This window comes from Sceloporus occidentalis, unplaced genomic scaffold (assembly GCF_023333645.1).
Source record: "Sceloporus occidentalis isolate IW3139 unplaced genomic scaffold, rSceOcc1.0.p SCAF_13, whole genome shotgun sequence".
In the NCBI taxonomy this organism is placed as follows: domain Eukaryota; kingdom Metazoa; phylum Chordata; class Lepidosauria; order Squamata; family Phrynosomatidae; genus Sceloporus; species Sceloporus occidentalis.
This window is the reverse complement of record NW_028316993.1, coordinates 11,969,781-11,993,332: the sequence shown is the minus strand read 5'-3', so window position 1 is coordinate 11,993,332 and position 23,552 is coordinate 11,969,781. Positions and strand designations below refer to the sequence as shown.

Below are 23,552 nucleotides of genomic sequence, written 5' to 3'. Positions count from 1 at the left end.
ATGGCTGTTTTACAGACAGCAGAATTTACAGAGAAAGGAGATTTCTTAAGGCAGCGGAGGTCAGATGGATTGTGGGCGCCTGGGAGGGAGAAGCAAGGGCTCTGCAGCTGCTGTTGTGGTGGTGGTGGTGTGTGCACCTTGATTTCCCACTTCTTCTATTTTGCAATCCCAAGGCAAACCTATCATGGGATTTTCTTGGCAAGATTTGTTCAGAGGGGTTTTACCTTTGCCATCCTCTGGGCTTGAAAGAATTACTTGCCCAAAGTCAACCAGTGGGTTTCCAGGGCTGAGCTGGTACTCAAACTCTGGTCTTGTAGTTGTAGTCCAATGCTCAAACCATTAACTGCAGTTGCTACTGGACTGCAACTCCCAGTACCCATCATCATTGGCTATGCTCACTACAGGGCTTTTGAGACTTATAGTCCAGGAACATCGAGAGCAGTATTTTTGAACTGTTCTGTGAAAAGTATGCAGGTATGCCACATCACTGAACTACGAAGTCCTGAAAACAACTGTTCTAGAGAGCCACAAGATCCCCACCTCCGATCAGGGTGGACCCACTGGATGTTCTCAGTACCCATCACTCTGACCAGTAAGAACAGTGGTCAGGGATGATAGTGTAGTCCACTAATAATCTGGAGTACCATGCTTAACCGAGATGCTAAGAAGGATTTGCTCCTTATTTTGCTCCTGCTGCCTCAGTTACGGCTGTTTGTTACTTGTACATTTTGCCTGTTTTTCATGAACTTCAAGTGTGGTGCTTGTGCCTCCCTTTTTGTTTTTATCCTCACAGCAGTTCTGAGAGATCTAACTGCCATTAGGCCATGACTGAATGAATGTGGAGTTTAACCTGGGTCTCTGCAGACCTAGTACTGACATGCTCTAACCACTGGGCATCCATACTGACTTTCAGTATTGTCTCTTCTTCCTCTCACTGTGTCTCTTGCTGCTCCTGGGAGAGGCTCCCTGTTACTTTGCATCAATCTTTCTCTCAGATATTCCCTTTTTCTTTGGCACAGGCTGGTGAACCTGGTTTTGTAAATGGAGTGCAACCTTATCCAGAAATGGCTGCAATCCCCCCATTGGCTTTTCTACTGGCTGCATTATTAAATATATTTTAACACTAATTTTTATTCATAACCAGAAGTAGATTTGGATTTTCTGTGGCCAATTTTGGCAGTCCATGTGGTACTTGGAGGGTATCCGAAGCAGAAAAATGCTCCCTGGACTTGCTGTAGTTGCCCACCTTGGATTAAATCATACTTTCCTGTCCACCAGGAGGACGCAGATGCCCTTTGCTGTTTGTGTTTACATCTGTGACAAAGCAGGTCTCCCTACATCCAACAGTCCCACCTTCTCTTTCTTGCCAAGTTTTCCATTGCAACACTTGCCACATGGCCACTTGTGACATATAGTGAATATTCCTACAACCTAATGAGAGTGACACTACACCCCTGTGGCAGGTGAAAGGAGATCTCCGCAGGCCCAAGGTTTGAGGAAGTACGAATTATCTTTTTTGGAGGAGAAGGGAGAAACCCTAAGGGGCCAGACCGGTCTTTCCAAATAGCACAATAAATATGAGTATGCTTGGTGAGCAGATAAAATCCTAGAGTTGGAAGGGTCCCCAAGGGCCATCCATTCCAACCCTCTTCTGCCATGCAGGAAGACCCAATCCAAGCCTTCCCAGGAACAGATGGCCATCCAGCTTCTTAAAAACCTCCAAAGAAGGAGACTCTGCCACCATTTGAGGCAGTATATTCCGCTGTCAAACAGCTCTTATTGTCAGAAAGTTCTTAAGGTTGAGGTGGAATCTCTTTTCCTGTAGTTTGAATCCATTGCTCCGTGTCCTTGTCTCTGGAGCAGCAGAAAACAAGCTTGCTCCTTCTGTATGACATCCAAATGCTGGCTGGCTATAGGATGGCTGGCGGAAGCCCTGATCAGGAAGGAGTACACCAAAAATGCAAAATTCTGTTACAGATTCCACCAGATTAGAATTGGTTTTTATGTGGAGGGCACCTTCCCACAAAGCTTGGTTCTCCTGGTATGGTATTATCCCTGTTAATGGAAAGTTTTGAAGTGAATCGAAGGACAAACCATGCAGCCTCTTTCTAACTCTCCCAGCCCCAGGGAGAGGAGAAGAGGAGAAAAGAGGTCAGGCAGAATCCAAGCAAAAGCAGAACAGAAATCATCAGGCCCTGGTGCGGTCCATCTCTCCCAATTTCATAGTATGTGGAATACGACCGGTTTTCCTTCATCAAAAACAAAATCCAGGGATAACATGGGGATAACCCCACAAGAGAACATAGGCCACAGCTTTCTATTTTCATAAGGTATGGCAGGAAGAATGTGACTGTGAAGCTAAACATATTGTGCGATGTGTGTTATGTGCACGGGACATTTGTCTAGCTAGAACTTAATGGAGCGTGTAACCAGCCTTTGCTTTGAAACACAGCATCTAAAACATCCAAATTTGCAAGGCAGAGAGAAGATAGAAGGCAGGAGGGTTGGATGACGAAGGATGTGAGAGGAAGCAGGTGTGTGGCCGGGACCAGGCAGATATTTCACTGCAAGCAGCTCCCTTTTTTCCAACACCAATCATGGCCATAATGTTCCTTTCCTCAAGCGCTGTGCAGTCAGCAAGAAATCCTCACTTGGCGGTGTGTGTGTTGTTTTGCCTGCAAAGGAAAGCAAACAGCTAATGATGCCAGGCTGCCTTTCCACAGCTGCGCTTTGGCTCTTGAGAGCTGCTGGTGTGGCACAATCCAAATGGGAGAAAGGAGGAAGGCGCTTGAGAACTACAACAGGGCAGACGGTTCAGGTGGCCAAAGGTTTTTCCATCCTGGGCCCGTTGTCCCTCCTGTCGCACTCACACTTTCAGTGGCAGCCCCAGTTGGAGTGTGAGATGTTCAAAAAGCAGTGTGCAGTCCTGTTTAGGGGATTTATGGAAGAAGAGACACACAGAGTGGTTAAATCTTAGACCTTGGCCCTCTGAGCGATGCTTGCACTTTGCAGGGTGGGTTCCCAAACCAAATAGCACCAGTGGCACAGGGACATAGCCAAGGAGGGGGGTTCTTGGGGTCCGGACCCCCCCTTCCATTAGAAAAATGAATGGTGCGTGCTGCTGCACCGCCGTGCCCAATCCCCATTATAATGGTGGCACTTAGTCTGGAACCCCCCTTTCTGAAAATCCTGGCTCCGTCCCTGAGTGGCAATGAGTCTGCTCTGGATCCCAGCCTAAACTTTAAAGCAGCGTTGCCCAAACTCTGCTCCTCCGGATGTTTTTGGACTTCTCCTCCCAGAATTCTGACCCTGTCCCTTTTTGCCATCCATCCATCCATCCATCCATCCCCAGAATGTGTCCCCAAAGGGATGTCGTTTCCCTTCTCCCTGGTTTGTAGCTGCTGGAAATCTCACCCCACCATCCCTCAGACAATTCCAGCAGGGCTTTGCCAAACCCAGCGAGGCATAGCTCTGGAGCCATAAAGACTAGAAGGCTTATTTTTAAAAACTGGTGCCCCTAATGTCATGAGGAGTGTGTGTGTGTTGTGCCATCTGCTCCAGGTTTTAGTCCAAATTTTAAAGACGTTATCTCAGGTACTAAATGCCCTTCTCCAAAAATGGGTCCAGCATCTCAAATACCTCCTTTAAAGTCCAGGCCTGACCCTGGAGCAGCTTCCCAATCCCAATGATAACAAAGCCATCCATCTCTAGTGATTATAAAACCTTATTCTGAATCTCCCACCCTCCAAAAATCCACCTAAAACCATCATCTCCCCTTTTTTCCTCTGTTTGAGAAACCAAGTCCCCCTCCTTTCTCTTTATCCCTGCCAACAAAGGGACAGAGGATTAGAAAGATGCAAAAGCAGAGGAGAGTTTGTGATGTTGTAGTCGGTGGGAGACCAAAAGGAGCTGCAGAAAAACAGAGATCAAAGAGCCCTGTCTGGAGAAGGGAAAACAGGCCGATGCCTGGTGCATGATATAAATAACCATTGACCCAAATCTGCTCAGTGCATTTTTGTGAAAACCCCAAGCTAGGTCTCTCTGTGTGTGCCAATGGCTAGGATCCCAGCTCAGAGTCACTAAGGGAAGATGATAGTCCTAATGGTTCATGGTGATGATGATGATGATGGAGGATGGAAAAGGAAAGGAAAAACAGGAGCAAGAAGGAAGAATGTAGCAGCGGCTTTAAGACTAACTCATCTATTTTGGCACAGGCTTTTGTGGATTGCGGTCCACTTGCAGAATCATAGAATCATTATTGTACAAGAAGCTGCAGCATACATTTTCGGGGACTTGGATCCAAAACACACTGTAGAAACAGTCCAGTTTGAGACTGCTTTAACTGCTCCGACTCAATGCTATAAAATTCTGGGAACTGTAGTTTTGTGAGGCCTTCTCTGTCAGAGAGGTTTGGTGCCACAACAAAACTATGGCCTGTTACAGACTGCCAAAATAAAGCTGCTTCAGGTCTCTTTGGAGATATGCTATTTAAATGATGCATGGGTCCTAAGAGTCCGGAGGTCACGCCAAAGCCACACTCCATTCCTAAGCACTAGAGTGCAGCTTTGGTGCAGCTTTTGGATTCTTAGGATGCATGCATCATTTAAACAGCATACCTCCAAAGAGACCCGAAGCAGCTTTATTTTGGCAGTCTGTAACAGGCCTGCAATTCCCAGGACTGCCTAGCACTGAGCCAGGGTGGTTTAAGTGGTCTCAGACTGTATTATTCCTCCAGTGTGTTTTGTACCTTGGCCTGCTTCCTCAGATGCAAAGCCGAGAATGAAAGGGGCAACCTGAGTGCTCAACATGAGGATCAAAAGGAGCATAGAGCATGTGCAGAGTGCAATGCCTTGGCCACTGAGTAGTAACCAGCTCACAGCCAGTGTGAAGAAGGATTTCCAAAGCAAAGCGTGTGTGATGTATCCCTATTGAGTGGACACTTTGTGCTAAATCATTTGCCCTGAAGATGTTGGAATCAGTTCTGAGCCAGCAGTTAAAAATATAGTGGAAAAACAGAGTTGCTTTCAAGGGCTGGCACTGTGGCAATAATTGCTGGTTTGCAAAAAAGAAGAATACAGAAAGAGCTGCATTTAAAAGAGAGACGTAACAAGACGAAGCAGCTTTAAAAGAAAACAGCTTCAGCTCAGATTCTGGTCTGAGTCAGACAATGAAGCACAGACCAATGGTCAGAGGAACTAGTCCAACAACTGGACATTCCCATGCATCCCAGGAGGCTCAACATCTCTTTAGATTTGGCAGATTTGGGATGTGTGTGGGTTTGTGGAAATGCACAGCAAAGGACCAATAAACTGGGAAAGCTGGAGTTTAGATAAAGTGGGATAAAGTGGGAGCTGAAGCGAGGAATAAACAGTTGATCGAGAGAGGACTTAACCATTCCTTGAAGGTTTTTCAAACCAATGTGGTGGACATTGGTCACTGCTCACAAAATGAAGACAGCCCCAAAATAATATAGTGAAGTATCTGACTTTCATTTCGTGAATATTTTTCTTGTCTTCCCTGATTAATCCATATTTATTCTTGTTTTCTTGGACTCTTACAGGCTTTGCCTTAATGACCCCAAAGCTTTGGAATGGATCCATGAGAAAATATATAACAGTGTGTTGGTGACTTTGCAATAGCTGTCCTCAAAACAACCCACAAATGTAGTGTGTCTGTGTGTATTTAATTTATTGACCATACTTTGGAATTGATGGAAGAAATGTTTTCCCAACTTCCGATGCTCTATTATGGCAAAACAGATTTGGACATGAATGAATCTATGGGGCTGTGAAGCAACAAAGGGTGTTCATTTTGGAGGGATCATTATGGAGGAGACAGAGATTCATGGGGCAATTGCCATCTTCCCTGACCTGGCTTGGCTACATGGGCTGGGGATGGTGGGAGTTGTAGTCCAACACCTTTGCCAGGGCGTTGCTGGTTGATATTGTGCCACTCACCAGACTCATTTCAATAGGGACTTCTTAGATTCTAAGAACAGACACTATGCTCCTATTGATGCAGCCTAGGATCATATTGGCCTTCTTAGCTGCCACATCACAATGTTGGCTCATGTTCAACCTGTGGTCCACTAAGACGCCTAGATCCCATTCACATGTTAAGCCAGGCGTTCCCCGTCCTATATCTCTGCATTTCATTTTTACTGGCCAAGCATAGCATCCTACATTTCTCCCTGTTGAAATGCATTTTGTTAGTTTTGGCCCAGCTTTCTGACCCGTTAAACTCATTTTGGACTCTGGTCCTGTCCTTTGAGGTGTTAGTTACCTCTCCTGATTTACCTCTCCTGCTCCAATGAAGCTCACCCCAATGGTTACACATTTTGTGCAATTAAATGACTGACGGGAAACCAAAAAGTAGGTGGCGGCAAAAGGCAGAGAGGACTAGTTGTCGTGTCGTGTGTCATTGAATCTGGCCCAGCAAACCTCTATTCTTTATGATTATTTGTAGGAAAGCAAGCCCAGCAATGATGCTGGATCAGCGCTCTGCAGCCCAGCAGCTTCTATTGTCTGTTCTCCAGGATTTGGGCTTTTGGAGGTTTGCGAAACGCAACTCTCCCTCGGCAACTGGAGAGCAACAATTTTTAAGAGGGAGGCGCACAAAGGCATCTCTTCCCTTTTGGTCCCCAGTTATTATTTTTAATGCTTTATCAAACCTAAAAACAAAGGATAACAAGGGGAGGGAAGGGACAACAAGTCAAAGCTAAAGGCCACAATTAAATGTTTGACCAAAGTCCTGAATATGGACTGGCCCTTAGTCTGTGTAGAGTCAAGTGCATTGCTTGTTGTTGTTGTTCTTGTTGTCTGCCTTCAAGTTTTTTTCTTGGCAGGAAGGTAGGTTGGTTGGCTGAGAGAGTGTGACTTGCCCAAGTTTGCAGATAGCCCCAGTCTCTTAATGTTGGGGTGGCCCAAGGCATTTTGCTGCCTGAAGCACATGACAATTTGATGATGATGATGATGATGATGATGATGATGATGATGATGATGATGATGATGATGATGATCATTATATTCATTTGTACCCTGCTGTTTTCCCAAAAGGATGGTCCTGGGGCTACATCCTGCTGCCCCCAGCATCCCTGCCACCTGAGGCCTTGGTCCCTGGAGGGCGAGGATGCTGGGTGAGGGGGCTGGATGCTGGGACCTCCAATGGATCCCTTCCTTACACTTGAGGGAGGAAGAGAGAGAGGAAGGAAGGTAGGTTGGTTGGTTGGTTTCCAAAACTCTCTCTGTCTCTCCTTGGGATTCCCCAGCCAGGGCTGCCCTCTGCCCATGCCCAGAGGCCCCCTCGGCCCTCCCTCCCTCACCTGTTGGGGGGTGGCGTCACGGGGGGAGGCGGTCCCGATCCGGAGCCAGGCGGGGCGGCGTCTGCGCGCGGGAAAGACTCAGAGTCAGCTCTGAGCAGAGAAGGAGGAGAGAAAGAAGGAGGGAAGGAGAGAGAGGAGGAGGGAGAGGCTGCCTGGCTGGGGCTCTCCTCCGTCCCTCTCTCTGTCAGCCTCGGAAGGAGCCCGGTAAGACCCAGGGACTGGCAGGGGGACACCGCCAGAGACCCCACGCCTTCACCCCTCCGGCTCTGGCAAGGGCGGACACCCCTGCCTGCCCCCCGAGCCCCCTCGGCTTCCCCCCTTCTTCCCTTCCTCCCATCCATCCATTCATCCATCCTTCTCTCCCTCTCTCCCTGTCTCCATCCTTCCCTCCAACCAGCCAGCCATCCTTCACTCTCAATCTCCTTCCTTTTCTTTCCTTTCCTCCAACCTTCATTCTCTCTTTCTCTCTCCTTTCCTTCCTTCCCTCCATCTTTCCTTCTTCCTCACCATCCTTTCTTTTTTCCTCCATCCTTCCTTCTCCCTCACTCCGTCCTCCTTCCTTCCTTCCTTCCTTCCTTCCTTCCTTCCTTCCTTCCTTCCTTCCTTCTCTTCCTCCCTTCTTTCCCCCCCTCCACCCTCCATCTTACCTTCCCTCCATCCTTTTCTCTCTCTCTCTCTCTTCTTCCTTCCTTCCTACCCTTCCCGCCCCAGGGAAGGAAGGAAGGGGGGCAGGTAGGCATTCCTCCACCTGCACCTGCTGCTGTTGCAAATGCCCCCCCCCTTTGACCTAACCGGGTGTAGAAGGGGGGCGACCCCAGAAGAATGCAACTGACCTCCCTTCTCAGTTGGGTCTGTGGGTGCGCATATATATATATATATATATATATATATATATGCACACAGGCATGTATAGGAATCCCTATACACATAAACATGCATGTATGCCCCATGTAGCCTCCCCTATAGGCATGCATTTCATTGGCCTCCTTGTGCATGTGGGTTTGTGGGTTTTGTGCCTTGCTTGCATGCTGCCCAAAGGCAGGTGCCAGGGGAGACCATGCCCTTTTCCTGGTGGTTTCAGGAGGTGGGTGTGTTCCAGAGAAGCTAGGAGCAAGGGCTGGATAAAACAGGTGCCAAAAATGTAAAGCCAAAGAAATCTTTCTAAGGCAACTATCCCCTCTTTCATGCCTTCCTTCCTCTCTCTCATCAATTTGCCCACAGCCCAGATGTGTTCACACATGCCTGATGCACACAGCTGGGCGCCTGCAGAGGCATCAATGGGCCACTCAGGTGCAGCCATCAAGGGAAGAAGGCATGGCTTCTGGTTCTGTTTATTCATTTACTGGTGGGAAAGAGGCTTTGGGAACACTCAGGGTCTTGGGGTCTTTGTTCTCCAGTATTGTCTCATTGATCACAGACAGAATGGCGGGCTGCAGCTCTTAATTCCTCATTTTTAATTATCTCTCATGTGGTTTTAAATGGTATTCCCTTGCAAAACAAAACAAAATGATAAATGCAGCCAGAAGACAAGGGGGTGGCCATGGATCAGGTTATTCATTGCTGTCACTATCGTTGCCTTTATCCTATTTGTCTCAAATATAAACTAGTGGGTTATTCCAAATGAGATTAGGCTCTGTGATGGCATGTGGGTTTAAAATACATATGTACTGCTCAGCTTGGGAAGGGATTGCTATGTAGCATCTCAATTGGGTTTTTATTTGCAGGAAAACCTTTTTCCAATGATGGTGGTGATGGAGGGGAAGAAGGGGGGGGGGACCAGCTGGATTCAGGCAGTTGTGGGATTATGTGTGTGCATGTGTGTGCAAGGCATGTGTGGGTCCATTGTTGAGTGGCATCCTTGCAGTGTCCAAGGAAGGAGACAGATGCCTCGGAGCGAGGCAAAGAAGCATCCAATTCATTAGTACCCAAAGCCTTGTTGCATGCATTTTTTCCTCGCTCAAGATGGGGTAACGCACTCTCCATTCTTCCTCTCCTCTTCCCTCCACGCTTTTTTCCATCTCTCCTCCCCTTTCGTCCATGGGATGGAGACCTGTGAGGATAATAAAAAGGACATTTTGTGCATTTATAGTCGAGATCTCCCCCTTTGATAGGAGGAGGAAGGTGGGTGATGGATGGGAAAGCGATGGATGGAGAAGAAGGGATGCTCAGGCATTGTGTCTAAGGAAGGCCATAATTCCTGCAAGGAAGTCACATGGAGAGGGATTTAGGAAAGGGACATGGCTGGGAAGGAGCTAAGAAAAGAAAAGGGGGGAAAGAATAAGCTAAGCGTCTCATATGGACAAGGCTGGCTTTGTTGAGTTTATTTTTTTCCAATGAAGCCCAGTCACCCAGATCTGTAAGATTAATGTGAGCTTTCCGGGACTTAAAGCTCCGAGGCTGGTCTTTGGTGCCAAAGCGTAAGCGCTGAAGGTTGTGGAATTGTAGTGGAGAATGCCTCTGAGCATAGGCAGAGTGCTTCCCTTTCCATGAAGACCGGAACAAGGGGCTTTCTAAGTTGAGGTCTAGAGCCAGGCATTTTAGCTATGTGTGTATATGTGCCATATTAATGGTGATGGATTTGGGAGGGTTTCTTAGGCAAGGAGACTCCAGAGTTGGCTTTTGCCACTTCCTTCCTCTGAAACAGAGCCTAAAGCACCTGGTATTCCCTGGTGGTCTCCTATCCAAGTGCCAACCTGGGCTGACCCTGTTTAACTTCCTTGATAAGACAGGATCTGGCACCTTCAGGATATACAGGCTCATGAGAACCTGTCAATTTATGGTGACACCATGGATTTCATTAGGTTTTCTCTAACAAGGCATACTCAAGTAGGCTTTGCTAGTTCCTTCCTCTGAAATAGATCCAACAGGACCTGATTTTCATCGCGGACAAGGCTAAAGTACCTGGTATTCATTGGCAGTCTCCTATCCAAGGACTAACCAGGCTTAGTATCCAAGATTGGATAGGATCCAGTGCCTTGCAGTGGTTCCCAAACTGGCCTTCCAGGTGTTTTGGACTTCAGCACCCAGAATACCAGACCATTGGCCAACATGACTGAGGCTTCTGGGAGCTGAAGTCCAAAACCCTGGAGGACCAGAGTTTGGTGATCATGGCTTTAAGGCATTCAGTACCTTGAAGTTGCCTGGCACCATGGATTCTTGCACCAACCCTAGTGATGCCATCATGATAACTTTTTTGTTGGCCAGCCAAGACATTTTTTATTTAAGCAAGCATTTGATACATAATTCATATCAGGGTGGTTTTTATTATGGCACAGGTGGATTTTAGTGATGCCTTTTAACATCTGTATATTTTTTATTGTGGTTTTATATTCTACATAGATATTTTAATTTATGAAGTCGAAGGCTTTCATGGCCGGCATCCATAGTTTTTTTGTGGGTATTCCTAGAAGGAATAAATGCTTTGAGAACATGGCCATATAGCCCTAAAAATGCACATTCACACACTGCGCAAGCGTGATGTTGGATTTTGGAGAGTCGATGGTGGTGCCTACCTGTTCTTATGCTTGCTTTGAAACCTCAGATTTCTCTTCTTTGGATTCCAAAGTCCTGCATGACTTGTTGGATTCCTCACCTGGCCTCTCCTCACCTGTTGGCTCCAATGTCTCTTTTACAGACCTTCTGTTCCTGACGGTCGAGGGGCTCCTCTGTGCCCACCGCTTTCAGCAAGGGGCCATGTCTTCTTCTGACGAAGAGACCCTCAGTGAGAGGTCCTACCGGAGCGAACGGTCCTGCAAAAGTGAGCGGTCCTACCGGAGTGAGCGGTCCGGCAGCCTGTCTCCTTGCCCACCTGGGGACACCTTGCCCTGGAATTTACCCCTTCATGAGCAGAAGAAGAGGAAAAGCCAGGACTCGGTCCTGGATCCGGCTGAGAGAGCCGTCGTCAGAGTAGCCGGTAAGAAGAAGGAGGCATCCTTTTAAAGTGGGTTTGGGCAGACAGTGGTCAGTTACGAAATGTTCCTTAAGTGTCTTTTCATTCTTTTGGACTTTAAGTCTCAGAAGTCTCAGCCAGGACCAGTAGTCAAGAATTCTGGGAGCCAAAGTCCTAAATATCTGGAGGACCAAAGACTAAGTGCTGCTGTCTTAACTTGTCTGCATAGTTATACTAGGTGTCTTTGGCTGCCTCTACATTGATGCTGCATTAACTGCCATGGCTCAGTGCTATGGGCATTATGGGATTTGAAGGTTTGTGAACTATTTAGCATTCTCCGTCAGGGATTTTTGGTGCCACGACAAACTACACATCCCAGGATTCCCTAGCATTGACCCATGGCAATTAAAAGTGGTGTCAAACTACAATAATTCTACAGGGCAGATGCAAACTTTGTTATTTGGAGACCAGGAGTGGGTTTTCTTCTAACCCGTTTCTGAAATGCCACCAATCTGGGGCTGTCTCATTCTTTCTGGGATCTTATCAAACGTCCCCTTGAAACACAACATGCGTCAACTATTCATGCTTTTTGATGCATGTCAAAATCTCTTTATTTCTGAGAGTCTTCCCAAATAGTCCAATTTAGTTTTTTTATTTTTTGGACCTCATAAAGTGTGTATGTTAATATGTCTGTTGCGTATGGTGTGCATATTTCATGTTTTAATAATGTGCACTGCTTTGACGTGCTTGGCTCTAAACAGTATACAAACAGTCATAAATAACAGTTATCAATAATGATGATGATGTTGATGAGAACAAGATCCTGCAAATCCAGGGAGAGAAGGGGTGCATCTGCACCGTGGAAATAATGCAGTTTGATGCCACCTTAACGGCCATGGCTCTCCTGGGATTTGTAGTTTGGTGAAGCACCAGTACTCCTTGGCAGAATAAGCCAAAGACCGTGTAAAACTACAAATCCCAGAATTCTATAGGATGGAGCCATGGCATTTAAAGTGGTGTCAAACTGCATTGTTTCTACAATGTAGACACACCCAAGTTCTGAACTTGGATCCATTCTCTTGAAGGGTGCAAGTAAAATTTTCGACTTTACACTAGAATGCAGGAAGAATTGTGCATTTTCCAAACAGTAGCCCTTGGGCAACCTTTTGTAGGCGTTTTGGGCTCTGCATTGAACTTGGTGCCATCTAATAGCAGCAGAAAAAAGTAGTTTATTTCCATTATCCTTTACAGCGTTTTAAGACTGATCCATTGCTGTTAGTCAGTCAAATGTCGCCTCTCTTCCCCCCAAAAAGCAACTTGCTTCATCTAAAAATGCACTTAAAATAACTTTGCAAAGTAGTTAGTAAACGTTACATGTTACACCAGTGAAGTAGTTACATTGCTACCTGTCATTATGTCCTCCTTGAGTAAATTAATATGAGTAATTATGTTGCAACAGACCCTGGTAGGAAGTAAATGTTGCACCTCTGTCCAGACTGTGTATGTAATACTGACCACATTTTACTTTCTTATGTTTGGAGTTGTTACAATATATAGTCTTAAATCTGTATACATGAACAAGGCTGCATCCACACTGCAGAAATAATCTGGTTTGACACCACTTTAACTGCAGTGGCTCAATAATACGCAATTCTGGGGAATGTAGTTTGTTGTGGCAAGGCAACAGACGACAAACTACATTTCCCAGAATTCCATAGCGTCAAACCACGGCAGTTAAAGTGGTGTCAAACTGGGATTATTTCTGCAATGTGGCTGCAGCCCAAGACCACCTGGTTGCCTTGAAGGCAAACAATATTTATTGGAGAGCCATGTTACCCATTGGCTATGCTTGTTTTCTAGGTCTGTGCAGAGTTTTGGGGGAAATGATATTGGATTAAAATTCCCAGCATCCCCCACCAGCCATGGGCAGAGCTGGTAGAGGTGTTTGGACTACAACTCCCAGAGTGCTCTTGTGAGCATGGCCACCAGCTATGAAATAATTCTTGGAGTTTTAGTCTAACCAAAGCTGCTGACACTATAGAATTAACACAGTTTGATGCCGCTTGAACTGCTGTGGCTCCATTCTGTGGAATCCTGGGATTTGTAGTTTGTTGTGGCACTAGACCTCTCCAACAGGGAAAGCTAAATAGTTCACAAAACTACAAATCCCAGAATTCTGTCACATTGAGCCATGACCATTAAAGTGGTGTCAAGCTGCATTAATTCTGCAATATAGATGAAGCACAAGCTGCATTGAAACGACACTTTGGAGAAGTTACTTTTTGGCATGCAACTCACAGCTGGCGCAGTTGGTCCAAATTTCCCCTTTTAGGAACAAGTCTTGGCTGCATGGGGGCTATGTGTAAATGCTAAAATAATTTTGGCTAATTTACAACTGGTTTACTATATTTGGTGCTGTGGTTCAATGGATTCTGTTTGAACGGTCAATCCGTTTGTCTCGACTGGCGTTGTCGGTTGGCTGGAGCTGGCTGGCGATGGCAGAATAAGTTGCCTGAGAAGAGGAGGCTGGCTCTGAATCTCATCATGTTTCTAGGATGAATCACAGCAGGACAGAACATTGTTTAGCCTGAGCAAATCCTCGCCGTGTGCAACATTTTGGAATGCAATGGTATTTCTCGGCCGTTAAAAGCTTCCTCCCAAATCAAAACATTTCACTCAGGTCTACATCTAGAATGATGACGGTCCTGTTTTATGTGGTCTCTCTCATCCCCCTGAACTTTACTTTTCCTGGCCTACCTGGCATGGTTGTTGTGAGGTTCAAGGGAAGAGGAAGAAGGAGCCCATAAGAAATTAAACAGGATGTAAGTTTGACTCATAATCAACAACTGAAAATGGCGTAGAACAATAGTGGCCAAGAAAAGATAGATTAAAACATAATATAAAACTCAGCATCCCTTTCCAGGAAATGAAAGAAAGGTCCTCAGAGGATACCAAAAAAGCAGCCTATTTGATGCTCCAGCATTAGGATTATTGTTAGTATTATTATATTCGAACCCTGGTCTCCAGAGTTGTAGCCCAACACTTAATACCACTACATCACACTGGCTCTCAGGCACAATGTGACCACATACCTAAACAAAAGGGATTGTTTGCTTGTTTCCACATTACTGTGCACACTAATTTCATGCAATAGTGCTTTAAAAGAAAATGGTGCTCAGGTCTGGTGCCCTCCAGATGTTTTGGATGCCAGCATCCAGCAACCTTGCTTGAAAGGAGATTCCTTGGCAAGCCTAGGTTTATTGCCATTTAATGATACATTTGGCCTGAAACTGGCTTTTGCACCAGACTGCTGCTGAGAGACATGCAACTCTGCAAGTGGCTCTGGGCAAAAGGTAGGATATAAGTTAAATAAATAAATACACAAATTGTGCCAGAGCTCCTTCTATTGCAAACCAAGTAGTTTATTTCCCAGAGCCAATATTATCTAAACCCATTCCAGTTGAAAATAGGTGTTTGCAGAACACACCAAAAGACCATATGCTGCCAGGAAGCTGAGAAGTGGAGGAGGGTGGTTTATAGTGGGCAAGTTTGGTACCCATGGCAAGACCAGAAATGCAAGAAAAGCAACCAATGTGAATGGAGCGTTTGTCTCCTCCGCTTTTTCTGCTTTCTTCCCTTTCTCTTCCTGGTACGTCCTGCCACCCCTCTTTCTCCTCCAGCTGGATCCGTCTCATTTCCATACCACCATCGCATCCATTCCTCTTTTTCTCTTGTTTCTGTGCCGAGAAAAAAGCCCAGGGTCACAGAGAGAGGGTCCCTCTGTAGCCTCTTCTCTTGCTTTATGGGACAATCCTTTGCCTGTGACAAGCTCCTTTGCCTCCTCTTTGAACCCACAGCCGGGGAGCAGAGGACTGGCCACAAAAGGGGGACTCCATCAACTGACTCGGGGTCAAGGGAGGGTTGGGGCCACCCAGCGTCTCTCAAAGGGGGCAAGTCATGGCCCATGGGGACAGAGGTCACTGGGCCACCCAGCCCCTCTGTTGCCACTCCCTGGCTTTGTCATGCAAAGCCATCTCCTCTGCAAAGGCGGACAATGCCACTGTGGGCAAATGGGAACGACCCACGTGGGTCTGAATACTGGGAGGAAACTGTGGAGAAAAACTCATTTACTTGGGGATGTGTGCAAAACCATCCTAACTCTTGGTCCTTGCATGCAACGATGAACTAAGCAAGGATTTGGTGGTGGTGGTGCCCATCTTCAAGTCATTTCCAAACTATGGCGACCCTAAGGTGGACCTATCATGGGTTTTTTGTGGCAAGATTTGTTTAGAGGAGATTTGCCATTGCCTCCCCTGAGGCTGATAGAGTGTGGGTTTCATGGCCAAGCTGGGAATCGAACCTTGCTTTCCTGTCATAGTCCGCCAGTCAAAACCACTACACCATGCTGGTTCTCAACAAATGATTTGAATTCCTAGAAAGCAGAAAAGCTCTGATGGCTCCCAATAGCCCCATTCTCTCTCTCTCTCTCTCTCTCTCTCTCTTTCTTTTCAGCACTACACTTTCTTTTTGGCTTTGTGGCACCCTGCTACCACCATGCCTTACACTTTGTGTAATTACACTAGAGTAAGATCTCACCCAAGTATCATTTGCAACTCTTGTCCAGAGTCCAGCTGGGGAAACGTCATGTGCCAATGAGAGCACATGCAAAAGAATTGTTGGCTTGCATTCCTCTTGGAAGGGGGCAGGAAGAGTAGGTTGCTAAGTCTTGCTACCTTTCTGTCATTTCCTGATTTTGATCTGTCTTCTAGTACATTGCAGAGGGATCTTGAAGCACCTTTGAGACTAAATGAAAGAAAGAAGTTGGTAGCATGAGCTTTTCTAGACTTGAGTCTACTTCCTCAGATGCATGGAGTGAAGACATCTGAGGAACATCTCCATGCATCTGAGGAAGTAGCCTCAAGTCTAGGAAAGCTCATGCTGCCAACTTCTTTCTTTCAGTGAGTCTCAAAGGGCCTACAAGATCCGTTTGCAGACTGATTTTCCAGACTCACATGGCTGTGTCTTTGAACTGGAGTAGAAGCCAGCCTTGTTGGTTTGCATTTTTACTTCATTAGCTAGGTACTGTAGTTTGAGGAATACCTATTGTACATCCAAGAGTTTTGAGTCCGTTTCTCACATGTCTGAGCAGATACAGTTGTCTTGGAGGACTTGTCTGTAAACAATAGATTTGGGTGAAAACTGAAGGCATGCAAGTATATGTAGGAATCCGTGGGTCTTTGATACAACGCGATGCTTAGAAGTCTGTTGTGTATTGACACAGTGCTGTTAAGAAGGCGGATTTGTAGTGAGGATTGTTGTTGTGCTAGCTTTCCATTCTTCACCAGACAGAAATGGTTTTACAAAGAGAGGGATGGAGGGAGGGTTCAGAGGTCTGCTTGTTGGAGATTAATAAGGCCTCATTCCCACTTACTAAAAAGTGGTTTGCAATCCGAATCGATGGATCAATTCGACAGCGGAGCGTGGTTCCCACTACATTTGCCCTGACTGCATTTTCCCCCTGTAAAATAACCCACTTGTGGTTCATGTTGACGAACGAATTGGTTCAAAATGGACCCACTCCAGCCAGTGGAAGGGCAAATTTCAATTGATTCCAATCCGCATCTGGTTCACACTTGCACGGAATCGATTTATCCAAAAAGACACGGAAAACATCAGTGTCAAAAAGGCATGGGTTAAATAGGTCTGGCGTGTGGCATCCCTCTCCGAATCGCTTCAGTGATTCAGTTCAAGTGGGGACATATCCTAAAAGATATACACACACTTGACTGCAAAGCTGCAGAGCCTCCAACATTGGGGTCTGCATCCTATTATTTGGTCCCAAATTGAGCAGAACCAGGGTCATTTGAATCTGTTCAAACCAATTTGTGATCCGGTTTATAAGGTAGTGGGAATGAGGCCGCTATAGAGAGGGATGCTCTATGCAGACAGAAAGGGCATGTCTCAGTGTCTCAGCCATCCTTCCCAACGCAGCGGAGTCACTGGGAAACAAAGGCAGTAAAAGAAGAAGGCAGTCACGTTCCCTTTCTCCATTTGCAGCCATCTGGTTCTTCCCTCCAAAATCTGCTTCTCTCCCTGTGTCCTTTATGAGACCACAGGCTTCTCTGTTGGCAGGGTTTACCGACCGTCGATCCTAGCCGGAAGCTCCTGCACAGCCAGATCTGGAGAGAAATGTAACTGGTGAAACCTGCCAGGTGAAGACGGATTAGATCTCTTTGTGGCCGCATTCAAAGATATAGCCATGTTTGACTGTAGAATCAGATCTCTTTGTGTGTGTAGAACTAGATCTCTTTTGTGGGTCTGTGCCTCATTTCCCCACCTTCCGAAGGTGTTCCTGAGGATAAATAATTGAATCAACAAAGGAAGGGAGAGAAATTGGTGCACTGAGATATGGAGCTGATAACAATTAATAGGAATGGTCAGGAATCAGCTCCGAGGCCAAATTAAAAATGCAGACAATCGAAAACGACGGGGAGCAAAAAATTTAGGTCAGGCGGTATCGAAATTGTCCCGGTGCCAGCCCTGTGTTTGCTTCTCCAAATGCACAAAATGCACACACACACATATTCTCATTTAACACAACAGACGCTCTGCTTTTTTTAGGGGCGGTTTTGACAGTTAAAATCAGCCGCTGAATGCAGTGTCTGTTTGGGAGCTGGATTGTTCTAAAAAAAGGAGATTGCATTTAGTTTCTGGTGAGCTGATCATCAGAAGCAAATAAAGGAGGCTCCTCAAAATGAGGGAGGGAGGGATGCAGGCAGCTTGCTTCATTTACCCCAAAGTAAAGCAAATCCAAGCAAAAACCCACCAAACAGCGATCCCTTTATTGGCCAACCAAAGTGCACAATATATATGATGCAAGCTTTGCAATGTGTATATTGTGCATTTTGGATGGCCAATAAAGGGATCGCCATTTGGTGGATATTTGATTGGATTTGCTAAATGGCCAACACAGCTACCCCTGGATGCTTCCCAAAATAAAGCATTTGATAAAAGGCCATGGAAAGGTGCTGAATAACACTTGTTGTTGGTATTGTGTGCCTTCAAGTCATTTATGACATGGCAACCATAACAGGGGCCTTCTTGGCAAGATTTATTCAGAAGAGGTTTGCCACCATGGCTTTCCTCTGAGGCTGAGAAAGCGTGACTTGCACAAGGTCACCCAGTGGGCTTCATGGCCAAGCCAGAATAAAACTCTGGTCTCTGGAGTCATAGTCCAATGCTCAAATCACTATGCCATGCTAGTCATAGGCAAGTGGAATTTGTCATCCGAATCCTATTGTTAAGAGCAGACCCATTGAAAAACTGGAATTTACTTTTGTGTTGACTGAGTCAGTGGTTCTTCTCTATTGGAGACCAAATAATAGGATGCAGACCCCAATGTTGGAGCCTCTGCGGCTTTGCATGCAAGTGTGTGTGTATCATTTAGGATATGTTCTCAGCTCCGAGCTGCATTGCAGAAATAATCCAGTTTGACACTGTTTTAACTGTCACAACAATAGCATTTAGCATTTACATTTCTATGCCACTTGATAGTGAACTCAGCACTGTCTCTAAGTGGTTCACAATGTGTAAGACAATTGTAAGACAAACTGCCCCCAAACAAGATGGGGACTCATTTTACTGACCAACCAACGAAAGGATGGAAATCTGAGTCAACACCGAGTCATGGCTCAATGGTATGGAATCCTGGGATGTGTAGTTTGCTGTGGTTCCAGAGCTCTCCGACAGAGGTGGCTAACTATCCCATGAAACTGCAAAACCCAGAATTCCCTAGCATTGAGCTAAAGCTTTGTCAAGCTGCATTGTTTCTGGATGTAATCTAGTTTTTGGCACATCTTACTGTCCTTGTTTCCTAATGGGTTGCAGCCTTGTGTATTTGCAAGAGACCCCTCCTATTCCACCTCTCTCCAAATATTGCTGTTGCATTCAGGGTGGAGTGGCCTAGAGAAAAGGGAAAGTCCCACACAACACACATACACACACAGAAAGGGAAATTGCAATGGAAGAAGCCCGTTTCCAGGGCGACGCAGATGGCTGAGTAACCCATTCTCTGGGCTGCCATGGTTACAGGCCCATCAAAAGATGCTGCATTGGGGAGGGATGGATGGAGAGGGTTTTCCACTCCATGCAAACATGGATAAACAGAGACCCCAATTCAATGGGGAAAATTTCAGTGTCAACGTCCCAGCAAATGGCACCCCAGTGATTCAAGGGTTGCCCGTCTCCAGATGTGCCATTCGTGGCAAGGCAAGGGGTATAGGTATAGGGAGGCAAAATGATGGTAGTGCCACGTGAATAAAAATTCTGCCCCTTCACATGAAATACTCCTTCAGTGCCTCATATTTTTACCATCGCAGTGAGACATTTAAAATCATCCTCAATGCAAACTCTTCTGTGTCTCCATTCCTTTGGTCACTTTTCTGCCCCATTGCTTTGGTTGCCTAGGGTGCATCTTACATTGTACAAATAATGTAGTTTGACTCCACTTTGAGTGTTGTAGCTCCATCCTATGGAATACTGGGATTTGTAACTTTACAAGGTCCTTGGCCTTCTCTGCTAGTGAGCTCCACAAAGCTCCGCTCCACAACAAATTCCACCTCCCAGAATCCCATAGCCTTGAGCCAGGGCAGTTAAAGCGGTGCCAAACCAGGTTATTTCACCAGTGTGGATGCAGCCTTGATGAAATGCACAAAATACATGATGCAAACTCAGGCCCATACGGTTACTCTGAACATGTTTCCTGCTTCCGCTTTGTCAGACATCATGCGCCAGCCTTCCTGGTCGTTACACCTTGCAGCTTTTCACATTCCCAGCTCCTTCCAATGCTTTAATTCCAAACTTTCCTTCTCAGGATAAGATTTCTGCTATTCTTCTTCCTTTCCCCAAGAGAGCATCTTCATCTCCAGAGGCATGGCTGCCACTTGCATGGCTCAGATGCCTCCACCAGATGGAGCCCAAACCCTTCCTTTGGCCCTTTGCAGCCCCACCTCCCCATTTTTTGGGGGAGGCAACCCCCTTTTTAATAACAGTACTATAGGTTTCCTATATAGAGAAAGCTCACTGGTGTTGGAAGGAGAGACCATCACGGCGCATGACCATTGCAGACAATTGCACTTTTCAGCTATTCCTGGATTTTATCCAACTGTGTGCCTATAGATAGTCGGTAACAATTGTAACTTCCACGGCTCCATTCCTCGGGATCCAGAGATTTATATTTTGGGTAGGGATCCTTATGATGCCTTTGCTAGAGAGTTGTAGCACACAGGTCTCTCAAGGGCCTCTGATTTAATCCCCAGTTCCTCTTTATCAGAGTACTTTGGGAGCTATAGTACCACAATGTCCAAGGCCTATACAAGTACATACATACAGACACACATATTTACAATAAGATAACTGGAAAAAGGTAACCTTTCTCTTCTCTCTTCCATTACAAATGGATCTACTTATGTCATGGTAGCCTACATATCTCTCTCCCCTGTTTTATGTATTTTGTGCGTTTTGGTTGGCCGATAAAGGTATCGCCGTTTTGGATATTGTGCTTCGCTACACACCAACGTAGCTACCAACTGGATGTGTTTCTTGGGAGCTATAGTGCGGCAGAACTCTGTAGCAGACATTTTGTAAATCTCCAAACTACAGATCCCAGTTTTCCATGCAAAGGGGCAGTTAAAAGTGATATTGATCTGCTATAATCGTGAAGTGTGTGTGGATCATGGTGGCTTAGCCCTTCCAAGTTTGCAAACCGTCTTCTCTCCTCCATTCTTGCAGGACTGCGTTTAGGTCTAGCCGGGTAGATTTGTATCCGCAACAATGCTGGCTTTTGTTCCCATTTCTCCATAGCAGCAATGGCTGGCTCCCAAATAGTCATGTTTAGGATACACACGCAGCGTTCCTTCCAGTAAAGCCAAATGGACCTTGTTTCAGGGACTGCCCAAAAGGAGCCTACCTGAAGCAGGAGAAGCCGAAAACAAGCTTGCTCTCCATCCTCATCATGACATCCCTTCAACTATTTCTTCTTACTCTCAGGAGGTTCCTCCTCATGTTGAGCTGGACTCTCTTTTCCTGGAGCTTGCATCCATTGCTCCATTGGGTCCTGTTCTCTGGAGCAGCAGAAAAGAAGCTCGCTCCCTCCTCAATGTGACTTCCCTTCAAGCATTTAAACAGGGCTCTCATATCATCATCCCTTCACCTTCTCTTCAAGCTAAACATCCCCAGTCCTTCCCCCGAGGGCTTCATGCTTTCCAGCCCCTTCTCCATTTGGGTGGTGGTCCTCCTTTGGAGACGTGGCTCCATCATCTTCTCAGCCTCCTCCTTGTTTTGCCCAGGACTGGAGAGGGCTGTGTTCTTCCAGGGGAAGTGGAGCCACCATTCCCAGAGGCAGTTAAAGCAGTGCCAAAGAGGGGGATGAGGAGGAGGAGGAGGAGGTCTCCAGGGTGGCTGCAGCCTTAGCCTCCTCCTCCTCCTCCTCCTGCTGCTGGGTCGCTGGCTTGCAGTTCCTGGTGTGTCCACTAGGCGGCGTCTGGTCTGCGGGGCCTGGAGCTATTCTTGGCCGGCGGAGAAGGAGTCCGGGAGGAGAAGGAGGAGCAGCCCTTGGCCGGCGGAGGAGGAGGAGGAAGGCAGGCAGGGAGAGAGAGAGAGAGAGAGAGGCAGGCGATCCTCTGCTCTGGGGCTGCCTTGGGTCCTCTGGGTCCGGGCCATGGCCGTCGGGGGCTACGTTCCGGGGCAGGTGCCTCTGAGCCGCAGCCAGGAGAAGGAGTTCGTCCAGGCCTACGAGGACGTCCTGGAGAGGTACAAAGGTAAGTAAGCCCTTCCAGGGCTGGGGCTCCAAGGGGAGCAGGGAGGAGGAGGAGGAGGAGGAGGAAGGCAGGGAAGGCAGCAGCAGCAGCAGCAGCAAGGCCAGGCCGGCTCTGCTGGCCTCTCTCCGCTTCCTGCCGGTTCCTGGACTGGAAAGAGGCCCCGGAGGGAAGGAGGGCTCCCCTGGGGGAACCCCGAAAGGGAGCCCTGAGAAGGAGCCCTGCGCTGCCGGGGACAACGGGCCCCAAACGCCGGGAATCGGGCCTCGCTTCTTGCCTCCCTCCCTCCCTTCCCTTCCCCTCTCTCTCTCTCTTTCCATGTCCCTCCTTTTTCCTTCCTCCCTTCCTTCGTTCCCTCCTTTCCTTCGCCTGTCTGCTCGCCTTCCTTCCTTCCTTCCTTCCTTCCTTCCTTCCTTCCTTCCTTTTCCTTTATTTCTTCCCTTCCCTGCTCTCCTTCTTTCCTTTCCACCCTTCCATCCCTTCCTTTCTTTTTCTTCCTTTCCTTTCCTTTCACTTTCTTTCTTTCTAGACTGGGAGGGGGTTGGGGATTTTGTATGGCAATGGGAGTCTGTGTCTTGAGGTCTCCCTCTGGGAGGTTTTTTTTTTGGGGGGGGGGGTCTTCCTTCCGAAGGAGAGCCCTGGGACGCAGTGGGGGTCTCCCATCCAAGTCTGAACCAGGCCTAGCCCTGCTTGGCTTCCAAGAGCGGAGGGGAGCTGGGCCTTTGGGGGGGTTGAGGCTCAATGGAGCATCTCCAGTTTATGTCGGTTTCTATTGGATGCCATGATTCTCTTAGGGTTTCTTTAGGCCAGACATGCTCAGAGGTGCTTTTACCAGTCGCTTCCCCTGGCGGTCTCCCATCCCAGGACTATCCAGGGCCGATCCGGTTTAGCTTCCAAGACGAGACAGGGTCTGGCGTCTGCACATTGGATGTATGTCTGTGTATGTGCCTTCAGGTCACCCATGGATTTCAAAGGGTTTTCTTAGGCCAGGGATCCTCCTCTGAAACAGAGCCCACCCCATTTTGGAGTCCTTGGGGGTCTCCCATCCAAGGATAACCAGGACTGACCCCGCTTAGCTTCCAAGATCAGAGGGGAGACTGGGGCCTTTGGGGGCATTTCAGATTACTCCAATGCAAGAAATGGAGGGGGGGGGACTGATGGACAATGTTTGAGGGGGGTGTCAATGCCTCCATTTTGCTCCTACAAAGCCAGACCTAAGAGCAAGAGCCTCCTTCTCCTCTCTCATCCATCCAGCCTTTACTATGAGCGCAAACAGGTATGATGCCTTCTGGCATTTGGTAAGTTCTTTGGCACAGTTTCCCTTTGCTTCATCCTTTACATCCTTCACTTACCTGCCCCTAAGTTTGACCCCCGACATATCCACGGGCCATAGCAAAATCTGCCCTCGACTTATACATGAGGTTGACATATAGTTGAGTAGATCCAGTATATATATATATATATATATATATGTATAGATGTATATGTAAGAGGAGTCTTGACCTTTCCAGCCACAGTCCTAAGCCCT

General features: G+C 47.0%; 1 protein-coding gene across 6 annotated transcripts in view; it reads left to right on the top strand.

Moving 5' to 3' along the window:
* Positions 1-11,014: 11,014 nt before the first annotated feature.
* MACF1 (microtubule actin crosslinking factor 1) overlaps positions 11,015-23,552 on the top strand; it is a 257,008-nt gene continuing 244,470 nt past the window's right edge. For 5 of the 6 annotated variants that reach the window (XM_089478295.1, XM_089478296.1, XM_089478294.1 and 2 more), the window contains exon 1: positions 11,015-11,234. In XM_089478295.1, the coding sequence (XP_089334421.1) occupies positions 11,015-11,234 (220 nt within the window). Of the gene's footprint in view, positions 11,235-21,859; positions 22,028-23,552 lie in introns of those variants that run through there. The other variant, XM_089478293.1, reaches the window with a different exon arrangement.